Source organism: Pongo pygmaeus, chromosome 18, assembly GCF_028885625.2.
Source record: "Pongo pygmaeus isolate AG05252 chromosome 18, NHGRI_mPonPyg2-v2.0_pri, whole genome shotgun sequence".
Classification (NCBI taxonomy): Eukaryota; Metazoa; Chordata; class Mammalia; order Primates; family Hominidae; genus Pongo; species Pongo pygmaeus.
The window spans coordinates 34,290,663-34,303,139 of NC_072391.2; the positions used below are offsets into that span (position 1 = coordinate 34,290,663).

Consider the following 12,477-nt stretch of genomic DNA (forward strand, 5'->3'; position numbering starts at 1 on the left):
GAGTCTGGGCTGGAATCCAGATGTCTTGACTGTTGATATGATAGGAAATGGGAAAGGTTGTTAGGAACGTAGTAGCATCAATTGGATGAACCCTAGGTGCCTAGGGACCCTGAAGAAACTGGTTTTGCTTCTTCCTTGGTGGGCAAGTAGTGCAGAGTTGCAGGAGTAGGACTCTGTGTCCTTTCTCACTCAGCCCCTTTTTGGTCCTTGAGGCTTGAGGATGATCACTCCCAACCCCTAGAAGTGAGAGGAAACCCATCCTTGCCCCAGATATCCAACCTGTTCCCCTGAGTATCTTGCCTGGAGTCTCAGTCCCTCATTCTTATGGTCCTTCTGAAGAGTAGCGATAGGACCGATGGCTTCAGCCTTGCATCTCCTCTTATTCACAGTGCTCAAATGACACCTCCGACTGTGCCACCTACACCTTCAGCTCGGGAATCAGTGCCATTCAGGAGTGGTATAAGCTGCACTACATGAACATCATGGCACAGGTGCCTCTGGAGAAGAAAATCAACATGAGCTATTCTGCTGAGGAGCTGCTGGTGACCTGCTTCTTTGATGGAGTGTCCTGTGATGCCAGGTCAGGAGAGAATGCTGCTCTCTCAGCCTCTAAGGACTGGCAGCTCTGAGTACCAGGCCCCTTGCAGGAACCTACAGCCTTGATGATAGATAGGTCTTGGGAGCAAAGGGTGCTCTTCTCACTGACGCTGCCTTTTGGAAACTGCTTACATGGGAGCTGTGTTCTAGAGTCAGTGAGTGAGGTGTACATGACATAAAATCAAAATATCCTTAAACTAATTAAACTACTCATTAAAAACAAGGTAGTTGGCCAGGCATGGTGGTTCACGTCCCTAAATCCCAGCACTTTGGGAGGCTGGGGTGGATGGATCCCTTGCGGTCAGGAGTTCAAAACCAGCCTGGCCAACACAGTGAAACCCCATCTCTACTAAAAATACAAAACTTAGCCAGGCGTGGTTATGCACACCTGTAGTCCCAGCTATTCAGGAGATTGAGGCAGGAGAATCACTTGAACCCGGGAGGCAGAGGTTGCAGTAAGCCAAGATTGATTGCGCTACTGCACTCCAGCCTGGGCTACAGAGCAAGACTCTGTCTCAAAACAAAACAATACAAAACAAAAAAACACTAACCCACAAGGTATTAGACAGGCACAAAAGTAATTGCTGTTTTTGTCATATAGTGTGCATATAACCTGACCTTGTATATTACCATCATGCATACTGATGATTAAGAAATTAAGAACCATCGTTCTAAGGAAGGAAGGAAGAGAAGGAGGGAGGGATGGGAGGAGAAAGGCCCATGTTCAAATATGTGAGATTTCAAACCTTTCACCTTTATGATAACACTCAGATCCCTTATAGTGACTGGGCAGTGGGTGCGACATCCTAAAGTGTTCCTGGGCTGGGCACAGTGGCTCATGCTTGTAATCCCAGCACTTTGGGAGGCTGAGGAAGATGATTGCTTGAGCTCAGGAGTTTGAGACCAGCCTGGGCAATGTGGCAAAACCTCCTTTCTACAAAAAAAATTCAAAAACTTATCTGGGCATAATGGCACACGCCTGTAGTCCCAGCTACTCAGGAGGCTGAGGTGGGAAGATTGCTTGAGTCTGGGAGGTTGAGGCTAGAGTGAGCCATAATTGTGCCACTGCACTTCAGCCTGGGCAACAGAGCAAGACCCTGTCTCAGAAATAAAATAAAATACAATAAAATAAAACACTAAGCCTCTTTCACCTATCTGTATATGTTAGTAGACAGACTGGTTCTTGTGAAAAGTAAATAATTGGAATCATGTCTCCCTAAGAGTTGGGTTCCAAAGTCACGTAAGGGCAGAGATGATGTGATTCTTTCCCAGGGGATTATTTTCTAGGACTGGGAATTTGAATGGAAAATGTCAAGTGTTGGCTGAGAAATTCAAAAGTGGAGGAATTTTGGGACAGACGTGGCACAAGGAATGTCAAGTCAGGATAGAGATGAAGGTGAGAGAATTCCAAGAGAAAACAGAAGGCAGAGAGCCTAGTTCTATGTCCATGTGTGTCAACCAGGATGAGGGTCCTTGTTTGTCATTTGATCAGGAGCAAGATGGGGAAAGAAATCAGAGTGCCACCTCCTTCTACTGGGTGGGGGATGGAGAATCAGCTCTCAATTTGTTCTCACCCACGCTACCCCAGCAGGGGAATCAGACTGTTACCACCTGCTTCTGCCACATGGGAGTTGGAAAATCAACTTTAATCTCCTGTCAATGATGTGTGAAAATACACACAAAGTATTGCCAAGCAGGGAAGCTCTCCCAAGCCTTGGTGTCCAGAGTTTTTATTGGGGTTCAGTCATGTAGACCTGGTTGGCTGCCCACATTGCTGACCTCATTCTCCAGCCCCTCTGAAGGTGGAGTTGATGCCATGTGACCCAAAGCTCCCATCCTAAATCACATCACTTGACTTTCTGATGTGGCCTAAAGCCCCCCCGCCCCCTGTGAACAAATACACTTTTATTAAGCAGGACATTCCAAAGGCTGAGAGATGACCTCCCAGGAGCTGAAGTTTAAATTCATTACTGCATACCCTACTTCGTAACATCTCATTCACTTTTTTTTTTTTTGAGATGGAGTCTCGCTCTGTTGCCCAAGCTGGAGTGCAGTGGCGTGATCTTGGCTTATTGCAGCCTCCGCCTCCTGGGTTCAAGCGATTCTCCTGCCTCAGCCTTCTGAGTAGCTGGTATTACTGGCTCCCACCACCATGCCCGGCTAATTTTTGTAGTTTTAGTAGAGACAGGGTTTCACCATGTTGGCCAGGCTGGTCTCGAACTCCTGATCTCAGGCAATTCACCTGCCTCAGCCTCCCAAAGTGCTGGGATTACAGGCGTGAGCCCCTGTGCCCAGCCCACATCTCATTCACTTTTATTGCTGCCAGGTGGGTGTGGAGGTTCAGCTTCACAGTGAGCTTTGTTGACACCAGTGTAGGTGGAAAATGCAGGGCTGGCTGGCCATGACTTGCACCACTTGTCCAATCTTGGTGATGCTGATTGGAGTGGAGACTCAGGCTCTGCTGCGCTCTGCCAACACCAGGGTGAGAAGGAAAGAAGAGTCATGGTGAGTAGCCTCACCTTGCACCAGCTCATTAAGTCTGTTGAAGGGGAGGGGAGAGAGACAGGGGAGACCCATCACCAGACCCTGATGACAGGGCTGTGGCAGGAAAATCAGAGTACCACCTTCTTCCACTGGGTGGGGGATAGAGGATCAGCTTCCCACTCATTCCCATCTATGTACCCCAGCAGGGGAATCAGAGCATCACCACCTGCTTCTGTCATGTGGAAGCTACAAGACCAGATCCCCAGTTGGCCTTGCTGAAATGACAGGGAAGAGGTTGCAGTTTTTCTATCAGTCTTTCGCTCGCAGGGCAGATATGGTTAAAAAGAATTTCTCTATAATCTCAGCATTTTGAGAGTCCAGCGTGGGAGGATTGCTTGAGGCTAGTAGTTCAAGACCAGCCTGGGCAACTGTATTAGTCTGTTCTCATGCTGCTATGAAGAAATACCTGAGACTGGGTAATTTATAAAGAAAAGAAGTTCAATTGCGTCATACTTCCGCATGTCTGGGGAGGCCTCAGGAAACTTAGAATTGTGGTGGAAGGCACCTCTTCATAGGGTGGCAGGAGAGAGAATGAGTGCAAGCAAGGGAAATGCCAGACGCTTATAAAACCATCAGATCTCATGAGACTCACTCATTATCACGAGAACAGCATGGGGGAAACCACCTCCATGATTCAGTTACCTCCACCTGGTCCCGCCCTTGACACATGGGGATTATGGGAATTACAATTCAAGGTGAGATTTGGGTGGGGACACAGAGCCAAACCACATCAGCAACATAGTGAGACCTCCTGCTCTACAGAAAATACAATAATTAGCCAGTTGTGTTGATGCACAGCTGTAGTCCCAGCTGCTCAGGAGGCTGAGGCAAGAGGATTACTTGAGCCTGGGAGGTTGAGGCTGCAGTGAGCCATGATTGTGTCACTCCCCTCCAGCCTAGGCAACAGAGTGAGACCATGGCTTAAAAATAAAAATGAATAAAAAATCCTGTTGTTGGTTTTCTTTCTTTTCTTTTGATTCAGGGGAACTGGCTTTTCTTAGAGTGTTTTTTTTTTTTCTGAGCTTGGTAGTGGTTCCAGGTCAGAGGCTTTTCCTATACTGTGCCTGGGATGTTGGGGTATATGGAAGACAATAAGAAAACTCAGGCTGCTCACTGCCACAAGTGACTAAAGTTCCAGGATTCAGAGGTAGTATGTCTTCTCCTTTTCACCTTTCGGAATCTCCTTATGCTTGTCTGCTGTGTTATGTCTGTGAGTTATCAGTTGTAAGAGAGAGGACCTGGGAAGAATGACACTACTGCATCTTGGCCAGAACCAGAAGTCCTGTAGCTTGACTTTCACTTTGCTTATGATACTGTATTTAGTTTTGACTTTTAATGAGTCAAACGCATTGACCTTTTCCTCTAAGGTTTGTGTGTGTGTGTCTGTTTAAGAAATCCTTCTCTACATTCAAATAATAAAGATAGCTCAGACTTTTTCTCTAGTTTTTTTTTTTTTTTTTTTGGATGGTGTCTCACTCTGTTGCCCAGGCTGGAGTGCGGTGGCTCGATCTCAGCTCACTGCAACCTCTGCCTCTCCCAGGTTCAAGCGATTCTCCTGCCTCAGCCTCCCAAGTAGCTGGGATTACAGGCATGCACCACCACGCTCGGCTAATTTTGTATTTTTAGTAGAGACGGGATTTTTCCATGTTGGTCAGGCTGGTCTCAAACTCCCGACTTCAGGTTATCTGCTCACTTCAGCCTTCCAAAGTGCTGAGATTACAGGCATGAGCTACTGCTCACAGCCCAAAAGTTGGTATTTTTAATGTACTAAAAGTTGGTTTTAACTGGAGAGTTTGATTATCAATATAACTTTGACATCAGATAAAGATAAATGCATACACAATCCACAGGGGATAGAATTAAATCATTTAGCATTGTTTTTCTTTGTTTGTAAAAGAAAAATTTTAAAAGATTCTTACACAAAGTGTGTCAAATACAAAACATATCTTCAAAATTAAATTTCTAACAGTTAATGATAAGGAATTTTTAATGTTTTCTGATATAGCACAACTTATGTTTCCATGCAGAATTTTCTGTATTTAAGTGTGAATGTTAAAATTTGCAAAATAATAAATTGCCTGTGTAGATTTTAAATTTGAATAATGTTTGATTTTGATATTACAATTTGAAGGAATTTCTCACTTATTTTGTATAATTTTTTTTATTGGGTGAAGTTTAGCATAGAGTTTTTATACTTAGTCACCTAACTGTAGCCAACTCCTTGGCTGGTTTCTCTGGAAAACTTGAAGATTATGCCAGTTTTTGAATTAAAAGATTTTCTGTTATTTTGCTTGCAAACTTGTTTACTGTGTTCACAGAGTGGCCAGTCATAGGACCATCAGCGATGCCTGCACTTTTACTGTCTTTCATTCCATTACCATCACCACCAGAAACTCCAGGTGTTCCAAACTTAAAGTAAAAGCCCTAAAGTACATTGGCTTCTCTCTGGCACTGTGCTGTGTCCAAAACATGATGTTAACTATCAGAGTTTCTATGGTTATAATTGACAAATGACAAAACAGCACAAAGCTCTATATTGTTAGTACTATTCAGGCAAGTTTATGACAAATAGAGACCATATTTGAAATACTGTTAACTTTCTATAAAGTTTTCAAAATATTATTTTAACTTGATAGGTGAAAAGGGTATTCTTTAAAATATGATATTTTGAAGTATATATACATTGTCAAATGCTTAGTCGTATGTAATAAATGCATTAACTCACAGAGTTAACATTTTTGTGGTGAGACCACATGGCATTGTCTTAGTATTTTTCAAAAATACAAATACATTATTATGCACTATAGTCACCATGCTGTACAATAAATCTCTTGAACTTATTCTTCCTGTGCCACTATAGTTATGTATTCCTTGATAGACATTTTTCCGACCCCCCTTTTCTTCTAAATACCTTGGCACATGGTGGTCACTGTTTTACTCTGTACTTCAATGAGATTAAGTTTTTTAGAATCCATGTGTAAGTGGAATCATGAGGTACTAGTCTTTCTGTGACTGGCTTAATTCAACTAATCTCTTCCAGGTTAATCCATGTCATTGAAAATAATATAATTTTTTAAAGATAAATCCATTTTGTATATATACCATATTGTATTCATTTATGTATTAGATGTTGAGCTGTTGATTCTATATTTGGGGTATTGTGAAGAGTGCTGCAAACAACAGAGAAGTGCAAGTATTTGTTCATTCTTATTCTATTTTGAATATATATCTAAAAGTGCAATTACTGTATTATATGGTAGATTGATTTTAAATTTTTTTCAGAAATCTCTCTTGTTTTTTTAATGGCTGTCCTCATTTACATTCAACCCAATAGTGGGCAAGCATTTTCTTTACATCTTTGCCAATGCTTTTTTCTTTTTCATTTTTGTAAGAATTATTGTAACAGGAGTGATTTGATAGCTCATAGGTACTTTTTGTTGCCTTTCTCTGACAATAATTGACACTGAGCATTTTTTAATATATCTCTTGGCCATGTCTTTTCTTGAAAAATATTTAAGCCTTTTGCTCATAGTTATTTGTTTTTTGTTGTGCAGTCATTTGAGTTTCTTGCATATTTTTCATATTATCCCCTTGTCACTCAATAATTTGCAAATACTTTCTCCCATTGTTTAGTTGTTTTGTAACATTGATTGTATTAGATTCTGTGCAGCAGGTTTTTAATTGAAATAATGTGACTCTTCCATTTTTTCTTTTGTTCGCTGGGATTTTGAGGTTAAATTTAAAGTCATTGTCCAGACCAATGTTGTGAGCCTTTTAGTCTATATTTGTATAGTAGTTTTAGAGTTTCCAGTCTTACGTTTAAGTAACTAATTTATTTTGAATTCTGAGATGAGGATCTCATTTTATTGCTTTGAATGTGGATATAAAGTTTTCTCAACACCATTTATTGAAGATACTGTCTTTTCCCTAAGAAACTGTCACCTTTTTAAGTATGTTACTGGTAGTTTGATAGAGGTTGCATTATATCTGTAGATCATTTTGTGTAATACAGATAGTTAACAATATTAATGCCAGTTCATGAATGAGTAATATTTCCATTTTTGTATTATTTAATGTTCCTTAGAGTATAATGTAAAGTGTTTCAACTTTTTGGTTGAGTTTATTTCAAAATATAGTTACTACAGTTATTGTGGATAAGATTGTTTTTAAATTTCATTTTGAGATAGTTGTTAGGGTATAGAAGTCCTACTGACTTTAGGATGTTGCTTTTGTGTTCTGCAAGTTTAATGAATTTGTTTAATAGTTCTGATAGTTTTTAGTAAAGTGTTCAACTTTTCTATACATAAGATTATGTCATCTTCAAACAGGATAATTTAACTTGTTTTATTAAATCTGAATTCCTTTGATTTTATTCTCTAATTTCTCTGTCTTGGACATTTTGTACCCTGTTTAGGAGGACTGAAGAAAGTAGACATCCTTGTTCTAGCTCATAGAGTAAAAGCTTACAACTTTTCCTGCTTAGTATGTTCTTAGGTGTTTTTTGCTATACATGAGATTTATTGGCTTGAGATGATTTTTTCTATACCTAATTTTTTCAAAGATTTATCATAAAGGGATATTAAATTATGTCAAACTTTTATTCTGCATCTATTTAAATTTTAGAATTGTGAAATCATAACTAATCCTACATAAATTAAAAAAAGTTTTAAAGACTGCTATGAATACCACTGCATGCAAATTACAAAATTTATAGGAAATAAATAATCTTCTGAATACCTACAACTCTCCAAGATTGAACCAGAAGAAACAGAAGTCTTGAACAGAGCAAAAATGTATAAAATGTATAATGAGGTTGAATAAGTAATACAAAACATACCAATCATAAAAAGCCCTGGATGGCCGGGCATGGTGGCACATGCCTGTGATTCCAACACTTTGAGAGGCTGAGACAGGTGGATCACCTGAGGTTGGGAGTTCAAAACCAGCCTGAAAAACATGGAGAAACCCTGTCTCTACTAAAAATGCAAAAATTAGCCAGGCGTGGTGGCACATGCCTGTAATCCCAACTACTTGGGAGGCTGAGGCAGGAGAATTGCCTCAACCCCGCATGGTGGAGGTTGTGGTAAGCTGAGATCGCGCCATTGCACTCCAGCCTGGGCAACAAGAGTGAAACTCTGTCTCAGAATAATAATAATAATAAAAAGCCCTGGATCAGATGAATTCACAGCCAAATTCTACCACATATACAAAGATGAGCTGGTACTAACTCTGCTAAATGTATTCCAAGAAAATCAAGGTGAGATTCCACCCTAACTCATTATATGAAATCAGTATTATCTTGATACTAGAATCTAGTGAAGACACAACAATAACAAAAGAAAAACACAGGACAATATTCCTGTGAACATTAAAACAAATTCTCCATGAAATACCAGCAAGCTGAGTTCATGAGCAAATAAAAAAGTATTTTACCACAATCATGAGTTTTATTCTGTGTATTCAAGAATGTTTCATTATATGCAAGTCAATAAGTGCAATTTACCTTGTAAAAATAATAGCAAGAAGTTATATGATTAACAAAATAGATGCAGAAAAAGCACTCAAGAAAATCAAATATTTATGAAAATATTCTCAACAAACTAGGCAATGACAAAACATACCTCAAAACAGTAAGAGCCATCTATTACAGATTCTCAGCCAGCATCATACTGAACAAGTCAGTGTGGATGCATTCTTCATATGAATAGAAAGAAGACCAGAATATCTACTGTAAACACTCCTATCAACATAGTTCTGGAAGTCCTAGCCAGAGCAATCTAACAAAATAAAAGGCATTTATATAACAATAAAGAAAGTCAAATTATCTTCACTGATGACATAATTTTCTACCTAGATTTCACCAGAAGACTCCTAAGCCTAAAAATGACTTCAGCAAAGTCTCAGAATATAAAATCAATATAGACAAATGAGTAGCATTTCTGCACACCAATACCATTGAAGCTGAGAACAAGATTAAGAACATGGTTCTATTTACGATAGACACTAACAAAAAATAATACCTAGAAATAACGTTAAATCAAGGAAGTAAAATATCTCTACAAGGAGAACCACAGAATACTGCTGAAAGAAATTAGAGACAACATAAATATTAATGGAAAAGTATTCCATGCTCATTGAATTGAATAATCAATATAATTCAAATGTCTAAGCTGACTAAAGCAACCTACAGATTAAGTGTTATTTCTATCACGCTATCAATGCCATTTTTTATAGGAAAAAATACTATTCTAAAATTTATATGGAAATAGCCAAGGCAACTTTACGCAAAAAGTAAGAACCTGGAGGCCTCGCATTACCTGAATTCAAACTGTACTATAAGCTACATTTACCAGTATAACATGGTTCTGTTACAGTAATATACATGTAGACCCCTGGAACAGATGAGAGAGCCCTGAAATAAAGGTACACTTCTACAACCAACTTATTTTTGACAAAGTCAACAGAAATAGATGAATGGGAATTAACTCCCTGTTCAATAAATGGTACTGAGAAAACCGGTTAGTCATGTGTGGAAGAAAACCGGACCCCTACCTCTTACCATATAAAAACCATGACTAAAGATAGATTAATAACTGTGAGACTTCAAGCTATAGAAATCCTAGATGAACACCTAGAAATTATTCTAGATACTGGCCCCTGAAGAAAATTTATGACTAACATTTTAAAAGCGAGTGCAACACACAAAAAAATTCCATCTAATTAAAGAGCTTCTACACAGCAAAAGAAACTATTAGCCAAGTAAACAGACAATCTGCATTATGGAGTTAAATATTTGTAAACTGCATATAAAAAGGATTAACATACAGAATTTATGAGAAATTTAATAAGAAAAAAGACAAATGAAATAGACACTTCTCAAAGGAAGACCTAAGAGCTGGCAATAAACATGCAAAAAATTGCTCAATATTCATAATCATCAGAGTGATGTACATCAAAATGACAGTGTGGTAACATTTTACACCAGTTAGAATTGCTGTTATTAAAAAGAGAAAAAACAGATGTTGTAGTTTTGAAGAAAAGGAAATTTTTATACACTTGGTGAGAATGCAAATTAATTCAGCTCCTGTGGAAAGCAGTTTGGAGATTTCTCAAAGAACTAAAAATAAAATTGCCATTTGCCCATCAACCTCATCAGTGGGTATATAGCCAAAGGAGAATGAAGTAGTTCGCCAAGAAGACACTAAACAATCACATGTTTATTGCAGCACTATTTACAAAAGCAAAGACATATAATTAAACTAGGTACTTAGAAATCTTAGATTGGATAAGAATAATGAGGTACTTATACACCATGCAATACTATGCAGCCACAGAAAATAATAAAGTAATTTTTTGTGTAGCAACACGTGTACAGCAGAAGGCTATATTCTAAGCAAATTAACACAAATCAGAAAAACAAATACACATGTTCTCACTTATATGTGGGAGCTAAACATTGGATGCACATGGAAACAAAGATGGAAACACTGGGAATTTTAAAAAGAAAAAAAGAAGGGAGACAAGTATTGAGAAACTATCAGATATGATATATACTGCTTGGGAAATGGGATTATTAAGTGCCCAAACCTCAACATCATGCAATATACCAATGTTACAAGTCTGCATATGTACCTTCTGAATTTAAAATAAAAATAATAAAATGCTTTGTGGTATAATGACATGTTAGATTTCTCTAGTTCTGGTTTAATAGTTGTAATTAGTGGTGAAAGAATTATTCACTCCTTAAGGCATAGGAATGAATGTTTGTTTATCAGGTCTCTTTATTCTATAAGCTACTATATCTGAAAGCTCTTGGCCTATAGCCTGAGAAGTGTTTTATTCCTAAGTATGAAGCTAAAATAAATGACTACATCTTTATCATTTATTCTCTGTACTGTAGACTATAGAGTTAATTTGTAACTCTACTCTTTTTAGGGAAAAATTGTATGTTTAATCCCATTTTTTTTCACAATGAACCATTTTTGAAAATGTGAGGCTGTGAAAATCATGCTCAGTTGCTGAATTAGGAAAATGAAACATTTTTAAAAAACGCATAAAAGTCTTACTGCCGTAGCTCAAAAATGATGAAATGGACATCATTTCATCTTTTTCAAGACCTACGTTGCTGCAAATTCTCACTCCATCACAATCATTCTGGTAAAAAAAGGAACAATGGGTTAAGAAGGTTTAGAATACTTTTCTGATTCAATTGCAGTATTAGATTTCTGTTTTTATTATTTGCCATAGAGAAGTCGGTACTTAAACAAAAGATGCCATGAATTCAGAATTCATGAATGTCATGAATTAATATGCTCACACATATATTCTCCCTAGAAGGGTACTAATGTGTTTGAATCGAAATGTAGCATTTCTGGCCAGGCGCAATGGCTCATGCAGGTAATCCCAGCACTTTGGGAGGCCGAGGTGGGCGAATCAGCTGAGGTCAATGAGATCAGGCTGGCCAATATGGTGAAACCCCATCTCTACTAAACATACAAAATTAGCTTGGCATGGTTATGCACACCTGTAACCCCATCTCCTCGAGAGTCTGAGGCAGGAGAATAGCTTGAGCCCAGGAGGCAGAGGTTGCAGTGAGCCAAGATTGCACTATTGCACTCCAGCTTGGGTGACAAGAGTGACTGCATCTCAACAACAACAACAAAAATGTAGCACTCCTGGCCTTTCTTGTGCTGCTGTTTGTGTGAAATAGGAAGGCAGAAAGTAAAGCAGAGTCAATCATGACATTTCTAGTTTCTACAGTGACAGCATCTAAAATCTAGTGTTGTCAACTAGAAATAATGATAGTATTTAAAAACTGAGAAAAAACAATTCTTTATATTTTTAGTTTATATTTTATACTTTATAAAAATTTAGTTTCTGAGTTATTAAACAACTTGAACATGCAGATACATAAAATTTCATCTGCATGATATTATTGATATTTTAATAGCATGTGATTTTGAGTCACAGTTGCCTCACTGGGTTTACCTGAAAGCAGTAGTTTATTTTCTAAGTATAAATAGAGAGCAGGTTTTCCATAATCCTAAGTAAACAGCTCTTTTAAGATTAACACTACGATTATATCTGAATAAAATTTATAGATTTCAAGTAACAGAAATTTTGAGTTTTTAATAATGTGAAAAAGCAATGAAAATAAGTTGTTAAAATGAGTTTTTTAAAAAACTTCACGTGTGTTCAGTAAATAACATTTAAAACCACGTTGTAAGTGACTGACCAGTCATTTCAATCTGTTTTATTTTAGTCACTGAGAAAACTTAATATTATTTAATTATTCAACAAAAGTATTTTTATATTACTGTTTTTGAAACTTTCAGA

The 12,477-nt window shown here is 37.9% G+C and overlaps 1 protein-coding gene across 2 annotated transcripts in view; it reads left to right on the forward strand.

Annotated features, from left to right (window-relative positions):
- LOC129015221 (amiloride-sensitive sodium channel subunit gamma-like) overlaps nt 1-12,477 on the forward strand; it is a 99,645-nt gene that overhangs the window by 17,685 nt on the left and 69,483 nt on the right. For both annotated transcript variants that reach the window (XR_008494514.2, XM_063654978.1), the window contains exon 3: nt 390-580. Coding sequence is in view for 1 of the 2 variants with exons in the window: in XM_063654978.1 (XP_063511048.1) it covers nt 390-580 (191 nt within the window). In the remaining variant the exon portion in view is untranslated. The remainder of the gene's footprint in view (nt 1-389; nt 581-12,477) is intronic.